At 31.9% G+C, this 25519-nt stretch overlaps 2 protein-coding genes across 3 annotated transcripts; one reads left to right on the forward strand and one right to left on the reverse strand.

Annotated features, from left to right (window-relative positions):
- Positions 1-208: 208 nt before the first annotated feature.
- Pc (chromodomain protein polycomb) lies at positions 209-19211 on the reverse strand. The gene is made up of 5 exons (XM_072531419.1): positions 18974-19211; positions 8822-9149; positions 2897-3108; positions 2461-2702; positions 209-842 (listed from the first exon to the last, which is right to left on the reverse strand). The coding sequence occupies exons 1-5, from the start codon at positions 19040-19042 to the stop codon at positions 554-556; spliced, it is 1140 nt and encodes a 379-aa protein (XP_072387520.1). The 5' UTR covers positions 19043-19211; the 3' UTR covers positions 209-553.
- A 1756-nt stretch (positions 19212-20967) lies between these two features.
- Positions 20968-22427, forward strand: LOC140440509 (protein BCCIP homolog). 2 transcript variants are annotated; one of them, XM_072530893.1, is made up of 4 exons: positions 20968-21194; positions 21270-21527; positions 21584-21863; positions 22122-22427. In XM_072530893.1, exons 1-4 carry the CDS (start codon positions 21072-21074, stop codon positions 22334-22336), a joined length of 876 nt encoding a protein of 291 aa, XP_072386994.1. In that variant the 5' UTR covers positions 20968-21071; the 3' UTR covers positions 22337-22427. The 2 variants fall into 2 exon arrangements, with proteins under 2 accessions (XP_072386994.1, XP_072386995.1); XM_072530894.1 differs by having other exon boundaries at positions 20972-21170.
- Positions 22428-25519: the final 3092 nt, after the last annotated feature.

A 25519-nucleotide genomic window follows, 5' to 3' on the forward strand; every position in this document is an offset into this window, starting at 1 on the left:
ATTCAGGAGCATATGACGTATGTCGAAGTCATGACGTCATCGTCCCGAATTGATTGGTATCACATACGCTACTCTACTAGGCATATTTAAAAATATTTCTTTTGTGCTCAATTTATCAAAAAAGATATTCTAAGAAAATTTGTAGTTTGCCATTTCTAGAATATCCAAGGCAAGAGTATGTCAATCATTAAGAAAACACAATTAATAATCAATTACTTCATTTTATTACACATAATTTGCATTTGTTTCATATTTTTGACACAAAATATTTTATTAATGGAAACTGGTCGTAGAAAAAATAATGTATATTACTCGCATTTAATGGCAACTATCATGACCGTAGTCTAGAATCATCGGAATATTATACTCTTTCTATCATACAGTTTTCAGAACGACCATCTATGTTTTCAGGTTACAAAAAGTAATCATCAACCAATAAAAAATAAATGTGTCATTTCACGCCACAGTGCATAGTTCAAACGCTTGATATTCTAGAAATGTTCATATTTACCCAATGTTTCACCAACTACAGTACGTTAGATCAAAAACCAAATCATACAATATCACTGGGATGACTTTTGTCGTCACGATCCTTGAAGAATCCCTTTTCAGTCTTACATTCACGAATCGTCACTGTTTTCAGGTTGACTGTCACGTCAGTTATGAAAACTTGGTCTGCCACGGGGTTCCTAGCCAGCCAGTACTCCGAACTCGGACTTGTAAGGGATGGCATGTCGTTGGGGATGGTGTTGTTGTTGATATTGATGTTATGGCCGTTGACAGCGATCGGTTTCTCTTCCGGCTGGCCGTTTTCGGGCTTGGGCTCCGGTTTCTTCTCGGGCCTTTAAATAAATCATTTAATCGTCAATACAACAATGTCAGTAAAGGCTGCTAAAATTTTGCTAAGTGGCAACACTGTATTTTTTATTTAAAATACTATGGTGAAATAATATTTAGGCCCTAAATACAAGAAAGTTTTTCTTTGCATCAAGAGATTCAAGAAAAAGAAAATGTACAAAAATATGAACAGAAGAAAAAGAAACGCAATAAATTGAATAAGGATCTTTTTGGATCAAAAGGAATGTTCATACAAAATTTCAAGACTATACAACTTTTGCTTAAAAAAAAAGGAAAATAAGCGTATGAACGGAAGAAGAAAAGATCATTTTCTAGAAAATCTACTAAAAAGTATTATTTGACGCCAGTTTTTTAAATTTCTACGATTATTTTTTAGAAAATTTACTAAAAAAAATGTCTGACTTTAGTTTTGACATTTTCAATATCATTTTCAAGAAAAACTACTAAAAAAGTATATTTTGATGCAAGTTTTGATACTTCTACGGATATTTTTTTCACAATTTACTAAAAAATTACATTTGACGTCTTTTTTGACATTTTCCAGGCAACTTCCTAAAATATTTACTGAAAAAATGTCATTTGACATTTTCTAGCAGATTTACTAAAAAGGTGATACTTGATGTCAGTTTCCAAAGTAACTTCCTCAAATATTTACTAAAAAAAGTGAGATTTGACGCAAGTTTTGATATTTCTACGATTATTTTTTTTTTAAATTTACTAAAAAAATGTCATTTGATGTGTTTTTTGACGTTCTCCAGGAAACTTCCTACAATATTTACTGAAAAAATGCTATTTGACGTGTTTTGACATTTCCAACGTCATTTTCTAGAAGATTTACTAAAAAAGCGATACTTGATGTCAGTTTCCAAAGTATCTTCCTAGAATATTTACTAAAAAAAGTTAGATTTGACGCAAGTTTTGAAATTTTCAAGGACTTTTGGAAGGTTTTCTTAAACAACTGATTTTGACGTTAGTTTAAATGCTTTTAAGACTTTTCCTTCAAGAAAAATAAAAAGCACAAGAATATTAACAGAAGAAACGCAACACATTTAATAAGGTTCTTCTGTGGATCACAAGGAATGTTCGTACCAAATTTCAAGACTATTAGAAACAATAACTATAGAAACTTCCTAGAATATATACTGAAAAAAAAATATCATTTGACGTGTTTTGACATTTCCAACGTCATTTTCTAGAAAATTTACTAAAAAAGTGATACTTGATATCAGTTTCCAAAGTAATTTCCTAGAATATTTACTAAAAAGGTGAGATTTGACGCAAGTTTTGAAATTTCCAAGGACTTTTGGAAGGTTTTTTTAAACAACTGATTTTTGACATTAGTTTAAATGCTTTTAAGATTATTTTCCTTCAAGAAAAATAAAAGGCACAAGAATATTAGTGGAGTATAAATATTTATCGATTTAGTCGAAACAGCAGCGGCGTCCATACATATAGCCGTTCTGTTCATGACTGGCATCCTATTTCAACCAAACGCTCTACCTATCATATCATTTATATAATCATGTTTCCTAAAAACTGCAAAATTAGAATAAATCGTACAGCCCAATTATTTTACCACCACAGAACAAACAAAATCGTTACCTTTTTTCATCAGTACGTGATGCTATAGGTTTAGGCGATGCTGGTTCCTTAGTCGACGAATGCGGTAGAGTCGCGTCAGCGGGTACCTGTCTCTTATCCGTACTGGTCCTCGGCGCTGTAGCTGTCAGAACAGCTGGACTAGAAGCTGATGGAATCGCTGAAGATTCCTCTTCGGCTTTTGAATTTTGGCGCTCATTGGTCCGCGAAGCAGCTGAAGTCTGCTTCGAGGAAAGTTTAGGTGTCTAAAAGTGAAGCAATTATTATTTAGAGCTTTTTTAGTTTCATACCAGTCAAACTTTATAAATTGACAAATATATGCAGCATGTACAGCTGGTTCCTAAAAAAACTGATACGACTCTTAAAGCTATGTCTGATCCCAAAGGAAATCTTAAATTAAACTATGAGCAAAAAAATTTAGGCATTAAAGGCCACTTACTTTAATAGGTGGTGGACTTGAACTGGTAGGGCTCGTAGTTATAGTCACTCCGATCTTCCCACTCTCTTTCGACAATACCTCTGCCTTCCTCTTTGTCCCAACGTCTATTCTAGCTAAAAGGGGCCTCCTGTCCTCGCTGCTAGAACTGTTTGAGTTTTCATTTTCTGCAGATTCCGTTGGGGCTACAACGGTTTCTGATGTCTCCTCAGAACCTACCATCATACAGACATATTTCAGACACTTTATACTGAGGCAATGCAAGGCAATACAACTTAATACAATCAAATTTTTCTTGTTACTTTTCATTTGACAGTTGACTATTAAAAACTTAAGTTTACTAGGGTCAGTCAGGGTAATTGGAAACACGAAAAATGGGGTAAATGTAAACAATGATCTCTGCTTCTGTTAAACATAATCTATACGAAACTGGAGTAAAATGATACATGGTTTGTAATCTAAAAATCGTGCAATGTGGTTCCATTAAACACGTCAATGTTTCCACTTACCCCCGAATATATGTGCTAAGGAAACTTATAAAAAAAATTATTATCAAAATAAAATAAATAGGTATAACAAACGAATTTTTAAAATTATAAATATTCCCTTATTTACTGACGTTCAAAAATGTCTAACTTATTAGGAAACTTATTAGGAAAAATATTTGGCTCAGGGGCTATACCAATAATTTGTTCAAGGTTGACGAAACTAATGTCAGTTTCGTGTATGGCAAATTGCTTGCAGGTACCATTCATACATTTTAGAGCTATAACTTTAATTTCATTTTCATCCCAATCAATATCTTCGATCATACAAAGATATCTCTAAGATGTTGTCAGCCGTTTCATTGAATTCTACTAATACAAATTTCCTCTGCTGGAGTTTGTGGTGTTCTGCAGCCTCTAGTTCTTGTAGCTTTTCTTCTACCTGTTCATCCCATGGACTGTCATCACTCTCAGCATAAGATACTTCTGTTTCACTTGCATCAAATGACGACAATGACTGTTTACGTTTCTTTGGATTTGTATTTTTACTTGGTACTGAAGTTTCAAGCAAATCAGCAATTTTTCAAACTTTACTTCTTTTTCCATTTCCTTTCTGTTTTCTAAGATCCTTCTGTTCCTTTATTATGTTCAACACGTCACTAGCAGTTAATACTTCTGCATAGACCAACTGTGTTAGCTGAGGAATTATCTTTTTCTCTGTGGGAGCAATTTCTTTAACTATGTCAGAGTCAAGTTTTCTTGTCGTTCTTGTTGACTCCACATGAAATATACGGTCCAGTTTGTCTTTGATTGGAGAAATAAAACTAGACATATCTAATTCGGCAATTGATGTTGCAGATTTAGCTACAGATGTTTGGTGTTTGGATGATGATGGTTCAGCTTCATTTATTAATGTTTTGTTAATAAATCCACTAGTATTTTACTTCTTCTTCTTCTTCTGGTTCCTATCCGTTTCGGATGTTGGAAATCATATTGGCAATCATGACCTTGCTCGCTGCGGCTCGAAACAGCTCCGTTGAGGTTTTCTTAAACCATGTTCTTAAATTCCGCAGCCATGATATTCTCCTTCTACCGGGTCCTCGCTTACCTTTGACTTTACCTTGCAATATAGACTGCAGCAGGGAGTAAGGGTGCTGATTTCTCATAACGTGTCTCAGATATTGCAATTTTATGCGTTTGATCGTAAACACAATCTCTGGTTCCTTCTTCATTTTTTCTAGAACTTCCTTGTTCGTGATCCTTGCTGTCCATGATATTCTCAGCATTCTTCTATAAAGCCACATCTCAAATGCTTCAAGTTTTTTAATAGTGGTGTCTGTAAGCGTCCATGCCTCCGCCCCGTACAACAACACAGAGAAAACATAGCATCTCAAATGTCTCATTTTTGTATCCAGGGATATGTTGTGACTTTTGAAGATGGCGCTCATTTTGTTAAAGACCGTTCTTGCCTTTCCTATGCGGCACTTTATTTCCTGTACATTGCTCCACTGTTCGTTTATAATAGTTCCCAGGTAGCAATACTGTTTTACTCGCTCTATCTGCGTCCCATTAATGTATAGATGAGCCCCATTTATATTCTCCTTGCTGACAATCATTTGTTTGGTTTTGTGGGTATTAATGTTTAGTCCGTACTGTTGACTGTACTCGTTTATTCTGTCCATTAGCCTCTGAAGTCCCTCTAAACTATCTGCTATCACCATGGTGTCGTCGGCATATCTAACATTGTTTACTCTTTCACCATTTAGAAGGATGCCTTCGTCTATTCCGTAAAGAGCCTCGTTAAAATTTTTTTCTGAGTACATATTAAATATCAACGGCGATAGAATACATCCCTGTCTAACTCCGCGTAGTATTTTTATGTGATCTGTTTCTTCTCCGTTAATTTTCATGTATGCGGTCTGATTCCAGTATAGTTCTGAAATTATTCTGAGGTCTTTGTCTTTCTGAGGAGAGTATTTTTTCTTTATAAAACTGAAGCTGCTCTGAATTAAATTCGGATTCAGGATACACCTCAGTAGTCTCAAAACCAGATATAATATTTTGTGAGGGCATAGCCTCCTGCCAAGTTTCACTTAGAAGTTCTATGAATTTGTCCTTAGATAAATGTCCAGTACCTTTCCCCATTCTCTTCTTTTCATATGCTACCAACTTTCGATCCCATGTATATTTAACTGATTTGAAAACACACTGATCAAATGGTTGCAATGTGTTCGTTAAATGACTGGGAAACTTAATAAGGTCAATGTTATGTTTTAATGCTTGTTCAATTATTCGAATACTTATATGACTTCGGTGGCCATTATATAAGAGTACAGCTTTTTGATTTGGTAAATTCTGTATCTCTCTTGGAAGGATCCAACTCTCCATCTTGCTTGGACAGCAGCACCCTTAAAAACGATGAACGGTGGTAAATATTTTCCATCTGCTGAAACACATGCGAGTTCTGTCGTGGAATCCCGCCCAGAACCACCAGAAACTCTACATAGAGCTTTACCCTTTGATCCTATTGCTCTAATTCTGGAGGGATCACTACTAAATCCACTCTCGTTAGCATTAAATACAAACATGGATTTACTGATGTCATTAAGGCCATTATTTTGAACAACTTCTTTTAGTTCATAATAGAAATCATAAATGATTTCTGGCTTTCGAGCATCTTTTTTAAGTTTTTGAATATGCTCAGGTTTCTTTAGCGAAAGCAAAGGATGCCGTGTCATAAATGCAAGATACCAATCTTCGCCAGGGATGCCATCTTGGAAGCGAGTTTGTAGGCAATTGACTCAAACGTATTCACCAACTACATTTATTAACTCTTGTTTATCGCAAGGATAGCCCACATTTGCTCTGGCTTTTAAACATGTCACAATATGGTTTTCAATTTTGTCTGAAAATGCAGTAGACACACCATCTAGCTACCATCATATCTATTGGTATGTTTCTACCATTTATGCGATTGTAAATAACGCAATGTGGAATACTGTAGTAAGCAGCAGCCTCCCTATACATTCCTTTTTTTTGTTTGGACGTCTGCCACGACATTTACTAAATCAAAATCCACAAGGAAAATAATTCCTGCAGCTGGCTGTATACCACGTATCACAAAAAAGAGGTTAAATCTTTGTAAATGGGTATATATTTAAAAAACCCTTAAAAGGGCTACATCAAAAGCACGAACGTTTTCGGAACAACAGTTCCATCATCAGGTTAAAAATACCTAAAATAAGTATAAACCATTTAATTAAAGCAAACGTGGTTTAAAATTTTGACTAAGGTTAAAAAAACAAAATGGTTATACTTACAGGTTAACATGCCTGAGCCACCAAAATATTAGGGTAAAAACCCTTTAAAATATACATATAAAGTTACCAAAGATTGTACATAATGTTATTATTATTATTTGATGTTTAATATTTTAATTAAATTTTACTTCAGGTAACATACACCCATGCTTTAAGTGAGTTCCAGCGTCCGTAGAGTAAACCTCTTCAAACGGACTTCAGCTGGTAACTGATTGACAAGATACCCATGAACGGTGTCGAAAACAAAATGTCAATGTACCATGATACAATATTAGTTAAACATAGCATTACTACAGCCAAAAGATTCAAAAGTTTGATGATGTTAAAAATGATAACAGTAATCCAGGTGTTGGGATTTAAAATTTTTTTTTTTTAATTATTTAATTTTGGATATAAAAAGATGTAAAATTACTGAAGTTGTTAAAGGTCATGTTTAAGAGAATGACGTATGCATTAGGCAGCTTATGTTACTCTTTGTCGTATGGAGTGTGGTCTAAAAAGTGTAATTTGTGACAAATTAGCTTAGATATATGGAATTGTCCTTTTATGTTGCTCACATCTAGGACAAGGTAAAATTAAATAGTATATATTTGTAGCTAATATAAGACTTCGTATTTAAATGAAATTGTTTAATACTGCTCGTATGGTAAAAAGGTTAATATAAGTGAGTCTAATAAATTGAAAAAAGGGTTAGAAATCTTCCGGCTGAAGGAATTAAAGTTATAACATATGGAATTAATTTAAAATTGAAAAGGCTGAGCTCCTCAGAGACTTGATAAGAATAAAAGTAAAGGAAATGACTAAAGAATAAAGGGGAGGGGGTTAAAGGAAAATAAATGAGTTAATCAACAAATTAGAGATAATAGAGGTCCTTCATGCTTAAAGCATGTAGCACCCTGAACAAAATATATTTTGGTTGTATTAAATTTGGTATATAAAAGCCTAAAATTTGATTTGTGAGTGTGCTATACTAAGTTGTTGACTAAGAGAGGGAAGCAATGGTTGATTAAGGATTTTGGTAAAGCGGGAAATAGTGAATTCTGATAAATTGTTGGGTTATGTTTAAATGGTTACTGAGTTTAAAACTAATGAGTAGGTGGTTGATATATGAAATGACAGAGAAATAGCAAAAGAAAGAAGAATGGGCAGGAATATGATGTAAACGTGAAGAGTGTAAAAATGATGAAATAGTGAGGTATGATAGATGTGGATGGTTATGAAGTTAACAATAGGGTCGAAAAAATTGGGAGGGGGGTTGTGACAATAGTGTAAAGAGAATGGTTGTTTAAAGAAGCAACAATTATTGAAAAGGATTAAACAGGAATTAAAGGAATAAACGTCAACACCTTTAACACCTTTTTTTTTAATTTTTATTTACTAAATCATTCAAAGAGTATTTTGGTGGTTCTCTCTTTCTTATGTACTTTCTCGGCATTTTGAAAATGGTAAGAGCTCTGTAACAAAATAACTCCCTTAATAGAAAAAATTGATTTCCATTTACCCAACTGGGGTGATTGTAAACACTTAATGTACTTACTTCTTGTAGTAATTAACCTTCAAATTAACATTTTAAGAAATATAAGAATTCTCTTAATACAAAGAGATGAAATTTGTAAAATATTGACACTGTTCTAAATCGCTTTATGTGTTTAAAAACAATTAAATTTAAGTTGCACAAAATGGGGATTCACTTGGCCTGTAAACAACTGAATGTCATTTCACAGAATAAGCAAAGATGGAATTGCAATTTTGTGCCTGTGACATTGTTGCCATATTTCATTTCTAGCCGTCGGGAGTACTGTTTCCAATCACCCCTATTTCCAATTACCCACAATGACCCTATGTAATTTGTGATTAATTTTTATATAAAAGGTCAAGAAAGACGAAAAATCAAAGCTGATGCATGTAAACCAATCCAAATCATATCTTAGATGTCAAAATAATTGTACACTGTATGAACACAAAGCAGGAAACTTCAAATTTAATGAAATATTGCAAGTTATTTTAGACTATGTTCTAATTTATGCAATGTAATACCTACTCCACGGAATTTTAAAAACAACTGCATTGCTGCCATGTAAAAGTCACTTTACATTATACATTTACATTTACAATATACTAACCCGCCCGAGTATCATCGTCTTCAACACGAGCATTCGCCTCATGTTTGCTTTTGCCTTTGGCTGCAGGAGGTGCGGGAGTCACAGTCTCAGATGGACCTTCATCTTGACTTTCCTCCCCACTCCTGACTCCCTCATCTTCGGTGTCTTCTGCTACTGGAGCCGCAGCAGAATGGTGTTTTTTCTTAGGTCCCCTTTTGAGGGTTCCATCCGGTCTGTGATTTTGCTCGTAGAGTTCTATAAGGCGGTTGTCCAAGATGTTTTCCTCGGGTTCCCAAGTATTGTGCCTTTGACTCCAGCCTTTCCATTTTACTAGATACTCCACCACACCCTGGAAGTACAAATGAAATATTAGTAAAACATCCCTCTCTAGAAGACTAGAAAATTTTAAAGTCAAAATTGGGTCACATTTGATTCAGGGCTTAAAAGAACCAGGCCATAATAATTTCGAGAACTGGGTCTTACTAGTCAATAATATAAATATCAATACATCCTCGTATTCAGTAAAATGACAGGAAAAGTACTATCTTGTGATAAAAAAATTACCATTTACTCATTTGACACAGACAAATTTTGATTGACATTGTTTTAATTGTCTCCACTAATCCATTAATCTCCACTAACGAGCTTTGGATATTACTCAGATATTTTGATATTGGTCCGAAATAATTCTCTAGCCTTTCCCAGTATGAATCTAATATATAAAATTTCCCTGTCACAATGTTAGTTACCGTACTCCTCCGAAACGGCTTTACCGATCTTTACCAAATTTTATATGCGCATTCAATAGGTCTGAGAATCGGCTACTATCTATTTTTCATACCCTTAAGTGATAAGGGTTGTTCACCCTTAATTTTTTTTTTATTTTTCGACGAAATTTTTTATTTTTGTTTTTTTATAATGTTGCATTAAAAAATACATACAACCCTAAACTTTTACTTTTTTATCTACAACCCCTATTTTTTATGGCTATTTTAGTAATTTAATCATTTTTCATCTCGCTCGATAACTCATCAATTATAGTGTTTTTAACTGTACTTCGATTAAAAATCTAAAATGTTTTTTAAGAAAATAAACATTTATTTTTATTATTAAAGTTTAATCCTGATAATATGCTTAGTGTTACCAATCTTAGATTCTTCAAATTTGCCGCACCTTTACTGGTGAGTGAAATGCCACACTATACCATAAACTGAAGCCGGTCTCCTGTTTCACTCACACAAGACTTCTCTCACTCCCTACACAGTTTTCGGCCATCCATGATTATTGTTTATGCATCAAGTGTAGTAGTAACGTTCACAATTATTAATTTTCTATTTCTGTGTAACTCTCAGATGAAACTGGATACATAAAATTACCGACCGATTTCTGCACAATCGCTGATTCGCAAGATACTCTCATTAAACAAATATTTCCTGATGTACACACACAGTACATAAATCATGAGTGGCTTGCAGAAAGAGCTATTTTAGCAGCAAAAAATGCAGACGTCAACAATTTAAATTTGAAGATACAACAACTGTTGCCAGAGAACTTGGTATCATACAAATCTATTGATACAGTTTGCGATGCCAGCGAAGCTGTCAATTTTCCCACAGAATTTTTGAACTCACTGGATTTGCCAGGCATGCCACCGCATAATTTACAATTGAAAGCTGGATCTCCAATTATCTTGCTTCCTAATTTAAACCCGCCACGGCTGTGCAACGGTACGCGATTAGTTATTCGAAAATTGATGAAAAACGTTATCGAAGCCAGCATTTTAAATGGCAAGTTCAAAGGTGAAAATATATTAATACCACGGATTCCTATCATACCTACAGATGTGCCAATTCAATTCAAACGAATTCAGTTTCCGATTAGATTGGCATTTGCAATAACAATCAACAAATCCCAAGTCCAAACGATGTCTATTTGTGGCTTAGATTTGAGTACACCATGTTTTTCACACGGGCAATTGTACGTAGCATGCTCTCGAGTGGGTAAACCATCCAGTTTGTTTGTGCTTGCTAAAGATGGGCTAACAAAAAATATTGTTCACGCTATAGCATTAAGAGATTGATTTTGTTTGTTAGGGTTACTATAGTAATTAATATGTGATATGTAATTTTAAGTAATAAACTATAATAACTTGAAAATAATATTGTTTGGCGTTTGTTATTTTTATATTCCCTTATCGTTCATAGCGCTCCTCGCCCATTTCACGCATATACCACATACTTACACACTTGTAATAAGTAAGGAACTTTTTGTCTACACTAGAATTTATCTAGAAACTAGAAATAATTTATAAGGCAAAACAGCGTTTGCCGGGTCAGCTAGTCTTTTTTATATATTTTTGTAAAAAAACTATAAATTAAAGAATGAACTATTTTACATTTCACCTTAATTCGGAAACAATTTATACATTGTACATTTCAAGATGTAAGACTTTACAATTGTATGGACAGTATTTTTACGGTGTATTTCCAGAACATCTTCATTTGAGGAAAGCTGATTTAATTTAAAGAAATCAAATGATCACAAATATTATCAAAAAATACAGAAACAATGCTCTTTCTTGTAAAGTGTCTTTAGATAGTATGCTAGCCCTTTTTGAGCTTTCATTCACCACTCCTAGAGAGTTTTCTATTTACTAATGTTTTGTATGTCCTCTATTACTTTTCATTTGTTTATTATATTCACCTTTCTTGTGCTTTTTTTAATTGTCTCCTGTTCACAATCTGCTTTTGGTCTTACTATATGTTAAGGTCCTTCTTGCTTAAAATTTGTAGGTATTAGCACACATCTATCTCGTAAACATTTTTTTTTTTCTATGGAAACATTATACTGAAACTATCCTTTTCATAGATTTATAACAAATATTTATATGATATTATGTAGTTCTTAATAAGAAAGTAGTCAAGTGTGTTAGGACAGGTGTGATAGATATTTGTTACAGATAAATTTCATGTGTAACTAATATTGCAACAGATGCTGACTGCTCAGTGGCTATGCTACTGGCTTACCAAGACGGATGGCCCAGATCTGATCCTTGGCAGACACCAGAAATTTTTCAATTTCCCATTTAACTGAGTCCCCACTAGAGATACAAGCGGGACGGGACGGGTTTTTCTGTTTTAATAATTCATATTGATGAAACATAATACATTAAGAAGCACAGACAATTTTAAAATATTTTCGACAATCCTTTTTAATTTATTACGATACACGCCTGATACGCAAACAATTTTTATGGTTAAGCTCCTTCTAATAAACCATCACCCGACATTACGGCGATACCACCAGATCATGACACCTTTGAATCTAACAGTGAATGTGATAAATAAAAAGAACTTTTTTTCCCTTACTTTCTTCTGTTCAGCAATTCAAAATTAATACCATTCAGAACCCAAGAAGCAGAATGGGATATACTAAAACTAATTTAAGGGTTTCTTAAAAATTGCAAAAATGTTACAGCCTAACTAGGAGGGGAAAAGTATGTCACCCCTCACAGTGTGGCCATGAACAAAAATTTATTACTTGACTATGTCGACAAAAAAATATGTATTAGAAATTAATATTGACGAAAACAATAACAAAGAATTCCATTTGAAAAACTCTTGTATAGCGGCAAGAAATAAAATTATCAAATACATACTAAAATAAAACAAATTGGGTGTACTGTATTTCTCTAGTAATCGTTCCTCGCCGCAAACTCGAAGCTTCCGAGACAAAACTCAGAGAATTTATATAAAAAATATGAACAAAAAAGCCTCAACCTGGGAGAAACAATGAAGAGAGACAACAAAGAATGAGAAAACAGAAGCATGGACATCTTATCTTGCTGGAAAGACTACCAGAATAAAATATTCTATCAATTACAGCTACGTCCATCCCAGCAGAAAGGATCTTATCCAGTGCTGACTTGGCCATGAGGAAACAAAGAAGCCGGCTCAGCGAGGATTCAGTGGCTGCAATCCTTACACCTTTTGAGACTTTAACTGAAACACCCTCTAGAAAACCCTCTACGCACTCTTTTTGATACATGGAAACTAAAAAAAATATTTTTTTGTTTAATTTAAAGACAAAATAATATTTAAAAATCATGTTTGATTCTAATATTTCATGTTCATATCTAATAAAGCTGCTGAGAATTTTTTTTTGTTTTTGAAAATTAAATTTTTTAGCTTTCTAAACTAAAGGAGTATATTTTCTTATAAGCAAAGGAAAATCCACTGTTAACAGCAAAAAAGCATGCCAAGCTCGTTTGGACAAAATCTAGGTTTCTAGGATGGTAGAAGATTGGTCCCGAGTAATTTTTAGTGAAGAATAAAAATCCAATGTATGTGATGATTACTGCAAACGAGTTATTCATAATAAGCATAAGGCTTTTCACAGACTATTTGAAATGTACCATAAACTTTCCTAAAATAAGTGATGACTGATTGTAGTTGGATGGCAGTTTCAGGGTTAGGATGTTTTTAATTTACTGAGGGTACTGTAAATGTTGCGAAATATTAAGGAATACTTCAAAATAGCCTAGTATCAAGTATTGTAAAATTAAATGCTGGCAACAATTATATTTTTGAGCTGCACGAAGCATCCTGAGATACATTCACAAACAACTGGGTTGGAAACCACAATATAAATGTCCTTTCTTGGCCCTCTAACAGTCCTGGCCTAAATGTCATTGAAACAGTATAGCATAAAATAAAACAGACACTAATGAATAATCCACAACGGATATTACATGAACTTAGTTAAAATAGAGCAGATTTGCCATGAATTTACCTCTGAATAGTGCAGATCCTTTGTCAAGTAAATGCTCAATCAAATTCGAGTGGCCATAAAGTCTAAGGGAGATACTACTCCGTTTTAAAAATAAATATTTCTTCTTCTATGTCCCAATATTTAGTTGCCAACAAAATAAACATTCTTTAGTATTAATTAGATAGTGTAAGTATATTTTGTTTTGTGTTGTTAACTGAACCTATATTATTAATAATTAACTAATTACATAATATTAAAAAATATGATTAGAAAAAAATAAACTGTAAACTATCCGAAGTTTGTACTTATTTTAGTTTGTTCCATTATAAAGTTGTTACTGGTAAACTGAGATTTAGCTTTAGTGCTGTTCCAATCTCTAATTTATCTGTATTTTGTGCCCACTTTTTTTATGTACAGCCTGGGTAATAATCTATCCTCAATATGGACCTCACGTGAGATGGAGTGAAAAAATTAGGTCCGCCCTTTATATCGTCGAAAATGCATTAGTGGAAATACTAAATTCAACAGAAGAAGGGAAGTGCAAGGTTGCCAAACTTATTGGTTTTATTTGACCTGTTGTCTTTTTAGCATTTGAACAATGTTCTAGGATAATCAAATTTGGGTTAATTGATTTAAATCGCAGCTTACTGTTTTTTATTGGGAATATGCCACAATTTTACTTTACAATAAGTTTAATTATTTTGATTTCCACTTTGGAAATTGTTTTATATAAATAAAATTTATTAATGTTTCATATTTTAAGTTCGATTTCCGAATTGGAAATCTAAACATCAAAATAAGCTTATTTTGAAGTCACATTGTGCCTTATTCCCAATAAAAATAATAAACTGAATTATGATGCCAGAATAAAAAAGCTTCATACAAAATTATTTGGCAAACGTCGCGTCGTCAAAGTAATGACACTTTGATTTTAATATTGTGGTAATGAGCAGAACAGAACTAGTTTGGTATGCCATGAGTATTGCATGGGTTCGTGGGTTGGACGTTCATAAAGCATAATAAATAAAGACAGTACTAGTAAAGCATTAGGAAGGAGTAGATGTATTATATTAAATTTAAACTGGACGAAAAATTACGTCTTTTAATTAAAAATAAGATATTATTTGGTATTTTCCAAATAATATCTTTGAAACCACATTTTCGTTTAGATTTTTTGGAGGCAGTAGGTGTGAAAATAAAAATTAGTTCCATAAACATGAAGCAAAAAAGGATAAAAGTAGTAAGTATAAAAGTATAAAATGTGTTCTATGAAAATGAAATCAAATAAAAAATAATTCCAACACTACTATTTAAATTAAAAATAATTTAAAAAAATTAGAAATTCTAAACCAAATAAAATTCTTAGGTAATTAAATTAAGCAGACCACCAAATTATAACGAACAATAACCAAGTCGCATTTCTCATGGAATTGAGTTCATCTGCCGATATGTTTTGGTTAAGTTGAAATAACTTTTCCTTCAGTTCCTCCAAGTTGGTGGCTCGCTCGAACTCATGCCTGTACAATTTCGTTTTTAGCATCGCCTAAAAATAAAAATCTAGAAGAGCTAAGTCGGGTGACCGAGGGGGCCATTTTATAGTACTGTCTGTACTAATGACATGTTCAGCAAAAATTAACGCTAAATAGTCTCTAACGGCTTTTACATTATGTGCAGTACAGCCGTCTTGTTGAAACCAAATTTCATTGAAATTTGAAGTTGAAGTGCAGGAATAATTTGATTTTGCAGTAATTAGAGATATTTAACTGCGTTTAAATTGCCTTCAATGAAAAAAGGACCAATAATATGGTCTCCCAAAATTCCAGTCCATACATTCAACTTTTGTGGATACTGCGTACACACAGACACACTCAAATGCTTATTCTCCTGAGACCAATAACGTACAATGGATGGATTATGTTTCATGTGAATTGTGAAGGAGAACTCATCTGTAAACAAAATATTTTTCAAAATATTTCTTGAGTTGTCTGCACTTTATAACAATGGTAGTTTTTTATAAAACAATCACAGATAACAATTTTATATCTGTGTTAGATATCCTGTTAAATTCTAATTCTACTATACTGACCATAAACTTTTACCTACATCGTATATATGATTCCAGTGGGTTAAGTCTCCAATTATGCCAAAGATTCATTAGCCATAGAGGTTTCCATTTTATAAAAATACCAACCCCTTTAAGAGTATAATATATATAATTTAATTTCAAGAGATTCATATATGCCTTACAAAACCCATTAAAACTGGCTGACATCTAATGCTTGGATGATTACTTATTTTATGGTATTTTCGCAAAAAGAAATATATGTATAGTATGCACATTACGGCACCAAAATAATATTTTTTTCTGCTAGTGTTATGGAAAATAGTAAAATAATAAATTTAATTGTTTAACCCATTAAGGGCCGAGACAATAAACAAAGAGAAATTGGACAATTGATTTATTAGATTGGATTAAAAACACATAAATTAAGACTAATTTACAACCAAAAAGAATTTTTTTTTTCTCATGAAAGGAAAAACAGGTGGGTGCGTATACGCACCTTTGGCCGAATACACATACAATTTTTAAAAAAGGAACATATTATATCTTAACTGTAAATTAAATTTTAAGATGAAAATTTTCGAAACATTCGGGGTGTAGATGCACTGTACACTTTTTACATAAATAAATAGTATTACTTTTGCACATCCGACATTTTCTTCTTGCACTATTATCGTCTCTTTTTATAATGTGGCCATTTTGCACGAATGTCGCCCGAAATATAGAACCATTTCCTCGTCAATGGAAAGATTTTTTGCAAAGACTCCAAATTGTGCAAACTTTCGGTTAATTATTTCAAAAATTTGTGACAATTTTGCCAATTTATCATTTTTATTCAGTAAGATGTTATGTGACAAATGTATGTTCTGTTTGATTGAACGAAATCTATGTCGGCTCATGCTTTCTCTTACAATGTGCACTTCTTTATCCTCATCCTTCGACCAATACATATCAACTTGAGGCAGAGTGTGATAACCAGATAATATACATATGCCAATAAATTTTTTTAAATCTGTATCATTCATTTCAAAATCGTGACGGTTATTTTGCGATGCATAAATATTTGTAAAATATCGAATGCTCTCACTTACTTCTTTATCAAAAAAGAGTGAAAAAACTTCAATAGGTGACTTGCCTCCATGGTTGGCTTTTATATTTTCTAAATATCGATCAGACTGATGTTGAATTACTGCCGAGTACGAAGGAGTATCTGTTTTTACCCAACTTGGGACAAATTTGGATTTATTATTTTTGTCTGGTTCTTTCTTTGGACGTTTTGATCTGTGGTTCAGAGGAATATCATCATCAGAATCGTCAGAATTCCCATTCACTTGTATTTCATATGTACCTACAATATCTGTTTTTATTCCTTCTGTACCAATAATATCATCAATGTCTTCTACATTGGAAATTTCATCTGTTTCCGGCGGCACATAAACCACATCAAGTGAGTCAGCATTTTCACAGTCTGAGTCTTCTTCTAACAAAGCCATTATCTCTTTACTAGTTAGTGCCCTCTTCATTTCATATTTCGAGAATTTACTAAAATAAACAAAAAAATGCACTACTACTACTATATACACGCATTCATATGATAATAATTTAGCTTACCTCATTTCAACTTATATGGAATATAAAACAAATAAACACAAGGAAACTTTCAAACTGATTTAAGTCAAGAAAAAAGCAAATATAACGTTTACAGCACACAGCAATTTTATAAATAGTGAATAAAGTGTATTGACTATTGACGAGATAGTAATTTCAGATTGTTTAGTCTACGAAAAAAATATAATATGGTTTTGGCCAAAGGTGCGTATACGAATCCATCGTATAAACATGCAATTATAGACCTTATTTTTAAAGTATGAATGAATTTGTTTTTAGAATAATAAAAATTTCAACATATTTTTATAATTATAGAATACAAAATATGAATTAAGTTTATAATTAGTATCGGAAAAAATTTTTGTATGAAGATGTGCATAAATCATTAAATTATGCAAAATTATAATAATCTTAAAATATTTAAAAAGTAATATTTTTGTCAAAAGAAAAATGATACTATATACCTCAATCTATTGAGATGTTACTTCAATAAAAAGAAAACAAAAATTATTTTCGGGCCAAAAAAAAATTAACAATAAAGGTTGCGTTTACGCACCTTTGGCCGTGAATGGGTTAATGTGGTTTCAATTCCAGTTGATGTGATAAATATAGGTTTTGAGTCAGCAGTTAGGATTTTAAATGAATGATTTGTAGTAGAATAAACATTTTACATAGAAATGTAATAAATTAGATATTAATTATCCTATTGACAATTTGATTTTGCAAAAATTAAAACAAGAATAACATTTTTTTAAACGATCTACATCATGTTTCATCACTGGGACTGAATACATTGCAGTTTGTTGTTTTTACTAAATATTATACATAAAAATTAAGTTTCAAAATTTGGTTTTGCTTTTCTTTGATGTACTAATTACATCTCAAATGTTGCTGCAATTGTATTTTACAATTGAAGTGGCATCAGATCATCTCCCTAACCAACAAGTTCTAGTTTTGCAGTGACTTCACTTTAGAGCCATTGGTTTAAGACACTATTAGGATTGTCCTTAGTACTCCAATTAATTTACTCTGGTATTTACAAAAAAATCCAAATAAACAGGCATTTTATTTCAGTTGTATTTCAACCTCTATTTGTTCCCTTTTTGCTAGTGTCCCACTTTTTATATGACATTATGATGATTTCATAATTTGTAGTATTTGAACAGAAGGAAAAATGTTATACCACTATTTCACAAAGAAACCACAAAACTGAAAACTATATTCCTAGCACTCATCATTTAATAGATGAAAGTAAATTTCAACAAATTAACTATTTATAACAACAAAGAAAAATGTCTACTCCAATTCCAAATAATTTTAACAATCCTTAATCATGTGTAATCCAAAAAACTATATCAGCTTTGATGTTTTAACTATATTTTCCCATTAATATATTTTTATTGGGAAATTATACTTAAGTTGTGGAATAGTCGACTTTAATATAATATAAATTATAGAAAAACTTTTATTTATTTACATTCAACACAACAAACCACAAGCTCGACGAAATTCAACTAATTGCACCATTAATGAGGGTTTTAAATTCCATCAAAAACATTTAAAACCTAGTCAACATGTTAAATTAAATTTAATGGTGTTCTGACATTTTGACCATAAAATAAGGAATTCCCATTAATAATTCGGCCCTTTTTTGTTCCAACCGCCAAATATGACAAGTCCCAAACAATACTTTATTATTTTATTGTTTACATCTCTTTACTATTCATGTTTACCTTTCGAATCCTTTTCCTAGTAATTCTCTCGGCGGCATAAACACGATCGTCACCCACCATGAGATTCATTGTTTTCAAATTTGTAGACCTCACTTATGTCACTTTTTATTCACGTTATTAGATTTTCTATTTCGTGAAACAACAGTTTTAGGAATATTATCGGCATATTCCTTAAAAAAGCATTAATTTTCATTGAATTTACGCGACAAAAATCACTTCCTGATGTCCATTTTCTATATGTTTTGTATAGTACAACAGGCTAGGGAATTTATGTGAATCTGGTTCTGGTTTCGCAGTTTGCATCACTGAAAATTGACAGTTGGTTGGAGGAACTTTTTAACGAATATAATTTACATTTTTTTATTTTAGAAATATGCAAATTAACATCTAATTTTAGAAGTTGTTTTAATTATATGCAAGTTTAAGAAGCAAACTTTTAATTGTACATATATTATAAATATTTTTATTTCATCAGTATCTATCCTCTGGACCCATTCATTAATATTTTTTAAGGGAGTGCAGATACGTTTTTAATTAAATAGTAAATAATTTATACAAAATTCACTCTGAATATTTTAACTAATTCCATTCAAAATTTTTTAAACCTATAATTTCCACCTTTGCGTGAGTTTAATACCAGCATACCAAAGACTATAGATCTATATTATTTAAAAAAATCCACAAGGAAAATAATTCCTGTAGCTGGCTGTATACCACGTATAACAAAAGTTGCCAACCGTAGTCCGTTTGAAGAGGTGTACTCTCCGGACACTGGAACTCACTTAAGCATGGGTGTATGTTACCTGAAGTAAAATCTAATTAAAATATTAAACATCATATAATATTATAAACATCATGTACATTCTTCGGTAACATTTTTCAATTTAAAGGGTTTTTACCCAAATATTTTGGTGGCTCAGGCATGTTAACCTGCATTTTAACCTGATGATGGAACAGTTGTTCCGAAAACGTTCGTGCTTGTAATGTTGCCCTTTTAAGGGTTTTTATAAAATAAAATATACCCACATACAAAGAATAACCTCTTTTTTTTCTATATTATTTGATCATAGGTACCTTTAGATGTTATTAATTTACGTTAAAAATATGCCATTGTGTACAAAGGCTATTCAAATAAGAAATTAAAAGTTTATTTAAGAATATTGATAAGGTATCATTAGTTAAAATTCCAAAGTATGATCTATTTTCAATTTTCAATAATAAAATTTTTATGAAATGTACTTAGAGTTAGAGATGAGAGTTGTTATTTTTGACACTTTATCTAAGGACGTCTTATTAAAATAACGATAATGATTGGAAGATTGTTACATAACATAACTATTCTATCATCGTTATACATTAGCCTTCTATTTTCTCTTTATAGTAGTGAACAGATGTTTTCACTAAGCAACTTTCCACAAGGCACAACAAAAATTTGTTGTGCCTTGCAACTGCCTTCCAAATTTTTCTCTAGGTGGTTGTCAAGCGCTTTGTTTATCAATTATTTGTCGTCGTTATAATTGTTTATCAATTATTAGTAGTATTTTTTTGATCTTGAATTGTACACTTTGTCTGGTAGATTTTTAGTGCAAAATCGTAGTGTTCTCTGGAACTCATTATTTTTCTGCTGTCCTTGTTACTACTACTCGGTTACTGATTTTAAGTTTACAAGACTCAAACCAGTTTAAAAATATATATATTTACTCAATACTCTCTTAATTTATCGGCTTTCTTCAGTTTTGATTACCTTAAATATGATTTGATTCAGTTTCTTAAAATCTCTCATCTTTTGGTGACTATTTTCTCTTTCTGTTTATTTACTTCATTTTATATACAATCTTATTTTTGATATATAGTCATAGTCCATCATAATTTTCTTTTATCGGTACTGCTTATGATCATTACAGATTATTTTTTATTTTATTAATCTGTTACTTATGAAATACTCCAACTCTACAAATGGTGTGTCAAAATTGTCAAAATTAACCTATAAATTATTGAGGTTAGAAAATTTAAAATTGTTTTGACGTACTGTTGGATACCGGACCAACCGGACTGTAACTTTGTTTTGAAATCGTATTTTAATTAATTTGGCAGTATTATGGCAGGACCAAAGAAGAAGTCCAGAGCACCTTCCAAATCTGAATCCGAAGGATCAAGTAACGAAGAGAGTGATTCGGGAACTTACCATGGACAGAAGGTAATTGATATGAACCACGTGCAGGTATAAAAAGTAAAATTTAAATGAAATAAGATAATTTTTTTGTAAAAATGTGGACAAATACGGTTAATATTTTAGGAAATTCAAGCAACATTTGAAGGACGGAATCCTGAGGTACAAGATTTTCATGGTATTAAGCAACTATTAAATCAGTTATTCCTTAAAGCTCATATAGACCTTTCCCAAATGAGTGATTTACTGATTGCACAACATGGTGTAGGTTCTGTATTGAAACAAAGCTATGGCGACAGCGATGATGAGGATGAAGATGTTGAAATGAGTGATGAAAAAGACGTTTTTGGTATCGCTAGTGTCGTCAATTTGGGTTCGCACAAGGTAGAATTAGCTGTTCTACAATAATATTGTTCCTTGTATAGATTTGTTTGTTTTAGGAGACTCCATGTGTGCAGCAATTCTTTTCTTTGCTTGAAGAACTCAGCAAAAAACATGCAGATGAATCCATCCAAACTGAAATTAGGAAAATAGTTACAGAACATAGTAGGCTAGGATTTTTAGTAAATGAACGCTTTGTTAATATTCCAGCTCAAATATCTGTTCCTATGTTAAACACATTAAGCGAAGAAGTGGATAGGATGAAGAAAAAGGATCCATCGTATGATTTTGAGTACTATGTTATGATATGTAAAACCTGTCGGTCCAAAGATAATAAAGGTAAGACAAAAAGATGAAGTATAATAATTTACCTAAAACAACAACGAATAATAATAATTCTTTAAATGTACCTGTATAGGATTTAAAATTTTTCAGTGTATAGTTGAAAAAATTTTGTACAAAAGAAAGAAGAATTTTTGCAATAACTAGAATCAGTAGAAAATGGTGCCTAACCTCTTTCAACAATTAAAGAATCAATTGTAATAATACAAGTATAAGTACTAAATTTATATGTAAACTGTCTATTTTGTTTTTCAGATGAAGTAATTTTTACCAATGACGAGGAAGAAATATTCTCTAAAGACGCTGATATTGGCTTTGAGTTTAGTGTTGCCAATGAATCAGATGTTGGATTGGGGGGCAGGTGGTTGGCAGAAGATAAGCAAGTTATTCCTTACAGAAAAGTTATAATGTTTAAGGCCAGTAAACTGAAGAATATTATTTCAAAAATAGCGCTTTTTGTCAAACCATAGATGTTTTTAAAAAGCAAGGTTGAAGAGCTAAAATGTTTATTATTTTTGCAAGTTGTTGTAACCTATTTTTTAATAAATTGATTTTATACCAGTTGTTTTTTGTTAAAACTTTGACTTAACCCCATATTATTTATAACAAAAACTAAAAGAACATATATCTAGAGAATAAGTTGAAATTAAATAGAGTGAAAGGGCAATGTTTATATAAAATTTTCAAGCAGAGCAAAAGATTTTAATAAGATTAGATGATTACAGTAGATCTGCTGGATCTTTGCACATTGTCATCTAGTGGCGGCCGTTCAGGGTCAGCAGTGCCGACCCACACCTTTATAGATATAATTTTTTTTTATATTTAATTTAATCAGTATTTCGATAATTAATTGTGGCAGGTAATAAGTTGATGTCATTTGTTTCTGTGAAATAAAAAAATATCTGTGAGATAAAGAATAAATGAGCAAAATGGGAAAAATTCGCTGAAGAAGTAAATCAAGAAGTTTCCCAGCTAGAACTGTGCTCTGATTCATACAATAAATTTGTACAAATCATAAAACAAATATCACCAAAATATATCCCTAGAGGTTGCTTAACCAAATATACAGTGTAGGTAAAAGTTTATGGTCAGTATGGTAAAATTTAACAGGATATCTAACACAGATATAAAATCATATTTTCAGCGAATAGACAAAGATAACAATCATATTTCCCCTTGGTCTCCGCTCCATATTTCTTATTGATGCCCATTAGTGAGATGATTAGTTCTGATCAGAGATATTTTACATATCTCTGGTTCCGATCCTAATATACCTAAGAAACTAGAGGTGGGTCGTTGACATTTTAAATATACAAATAGTACTTACATTTACATTACACATTATTAAATGGCGAATCGTCTAAATTGGCATTTAAAAACATAAGTTTTTCCACTTTTCTTGTTAACAATGTTCTTCTTTTATTTAAAATTAAACCAGATTTTCAACATGTGTTCACAAGGAACAGATTTTGTTACAATACTACAATATTTTATGAATATAGTGGTTAAGTTAGGATACACATGGCGATGGTTTTTCCACCACTGTAATGGACAGTTCCAATCTCCGTTCGAATTTTTTTGTGGGTAATATATCATCAGACAAATACATGTCGACTTCTTTTATATATCTCGATACTGGTGTATGTTTAGATGAGTCATGTCCAATTCATCATAAATACACCATAGACTTAAGTCATCTTTACCAGTTTCTTTTTCTTGTACTGGTTGATTTTCAATACACAATCTTCTTTTTTTATAGAAGTAACCAGCTTCTTTCTTTTGTTTTTTCACCTTCATTTTTATCAGAAAATTCCTGCATTTTAAATCATTATTTGTCATTTATGAATCTACGGTTTCTCACTGTTAAGCCTACTAGTTGATGGTTGATTCAAAAAAGCTACGTTTTGTGGAGACGTAAACAGAGGAGCAACGAACACTTTCCGTCGACGAGGACGATTAGTTGATCTGAGAGACTACTACAAAACTAAAAATAACTCTTTCGGGACAGTCGGGCTATCGATAAACGTTGAAAATAAAATAACTGGGTATTCTGATTAATGAATGAGTTTCGATTTACGACTGATCTGCATTTTCGAAGGTGATGGATACTTCCATTAATAAAAATATTAGTTTAGAACAAAAAAAAAACAAATAGATATGTAAAGACTCGTTTCATCCATTTTCCATAGTTGAAGAACAAGCATTTAAAAAGTTTGCAGGGTGGATTCCTGGATATAAACCGCCAACAAGAAAACTTTGTCAGGTTCATTGCTTCAGGAATGTTATATCAAAACTGAGCAAATTATTAGATCACAAGTTGTTAAAGAAGTTGAAAATATCTGTATTACTACTGACCTCTGGACATCTGGAGTAACTGAGAGTTACATCGCATTAACAAGACAATATTTAACCGAAAATTTAGAATTTAAAACTGTTTTATTAGGTTAATTTATATTTAAATGGGAATAAGCCACAATTGTTCTAACGAAAATTCGTTCTTGGAGGAAAAACATTTGTTAACATCTGTTTTATTAAAAAATGATTATCCTTTATCGTTTATAAATAAGGAATTTTCAACAATCGATCGGATAGAACAAAACAACTTAGAACGAGATCCTACAGCATATGCAAGGAATAATACGAGGAAAATAACAATACCATACATAAAAGGATTATCGGAAAAGCTTAAAAGGATAAATTCAACATTTCAACAACATTCAAAACAACAAACACGTTGAGATCTATCTTGTCGAAAACCAAACCTAACAATGAACAAGAAAGGACAAAGAATTGCATTTATAAAATACCTTGTGAATGCGATCAGTTTTATTTAGGTGAAACATCAAGACCATTAAATGTTAGAATAAGTGAACATCAATCCTATATTAAAAATAGAGAATTTGATAGATCTCAAATCTGTAAACACGCATGGGATAATGAACATAGGGTTCAATGGAATGATTCAAATATAGTCCTAAAATAAACGGATGGTAAAAAGAGAAAAATCAAAGAAGCGGCTCTAATTATGCTAAATGAGACCAATTGTGTCGCGAATTCCTCGGCAGAATGTAGTAGGATCTGGTTACCCATATTGAAAGAGGAAGTTATTAAAAGGAAAATATCAGTATTGGTAAGTCAGTAACATATAGAGAATACATCATTTATGTTTTTTAAATAACAAATATATAAAATCGGAATTTGGTGTTTATTGAAGGTAAACTAAATGCACGATCAAATACTTACCATGTCGGGATAGTATTATGAGGTTTTTTTCCTGGTTTTTCCCTCATAATTTACTATGGAATCACTAACAGGAGAATTTTACTGTCATCATGGCATGCATTTGTCTTTTTAAAGACGAATTACATGTTATGATCTTTTCTGATGGATATTCTCAAGTTAAAGTTGATTTCATGTAATCGAATGAACTATCTTATAAGTAAAGTCGTCCCAGGAACGCAACTCAACAATATTGGCAATATCATTTTAAAGTCGTCTACTTTAAAATGTATAAGGTATGTCTGAATTGTCAATATAGATGAGTCAGATAAAATTAAATTATTAGAAGAATTTTTCACTAAGTAACAAAAAACAAAATTTGTTTAATTTACTAATGTTTGTATTTTGAGAACGATTTGCGAAGTGGAAATTGA

Source organism: Diabrotica undecimpunctata, chromosome 5 (assembly GCF_040954645.1).
Source record: "Diabrotica undecimpunctata isolate CICGRU chromosome 5, icDiaUnde3, whole genome shotgun sequence".
NCBI lineage: Eukaryota > Metazoa > Arthropoda > Insecta > Coleoptera > Chrysomelidae > Diabrotica > Diabrotica undecimpunctata.

Excerpts from the sequence above, each read along its gene's own strand:
- Pc (XM_072531419.1), bottom strand. The coding sequence starts at position 19,042 with ATGAATCTCATGGTGGGTGACGATCGTGTTTATGCCGCCGAGAGAATT. Across the intron at positions 9,150-18,973 it reads CTAGGAAAAGGATTCGAAAG|GGTGTGGTGGAGTATCTAGT; the intron begins GTAAACATGAAT and ends TTGTACTTCCAG. Across the intron at positions 3,109-8,821 it reads AGACGATGATACTCGGGCGG|GTTCTGAGGAGACATCAGAA; the intron begins GTTAGTATATTG and ends GTATGATGGTAG.
- LOC140440509 (XM_072530893.1), top strand. The coding sequence starts at position 21,072 with ATGGCAGGACCAAAGAAGAAGTCCAGAGCACCTTCCAAATCTGAATCC. Across the intron at positions 21,195-21,269 it reads TTGATATGAACCACGTGCAG|GAAATTCAAGCAACATTTGA; the intron begins GTATAAAAAGTA and ends TTAATATTTTAG. Across the intron at positions 21,528-21,583 it reads TCAATTTGGGTTCGCACAAG|GAGACTCCATGTGTGCAGCA; the intron begins GTAGAATTAGCT and ends TGTTTGTTTTAG.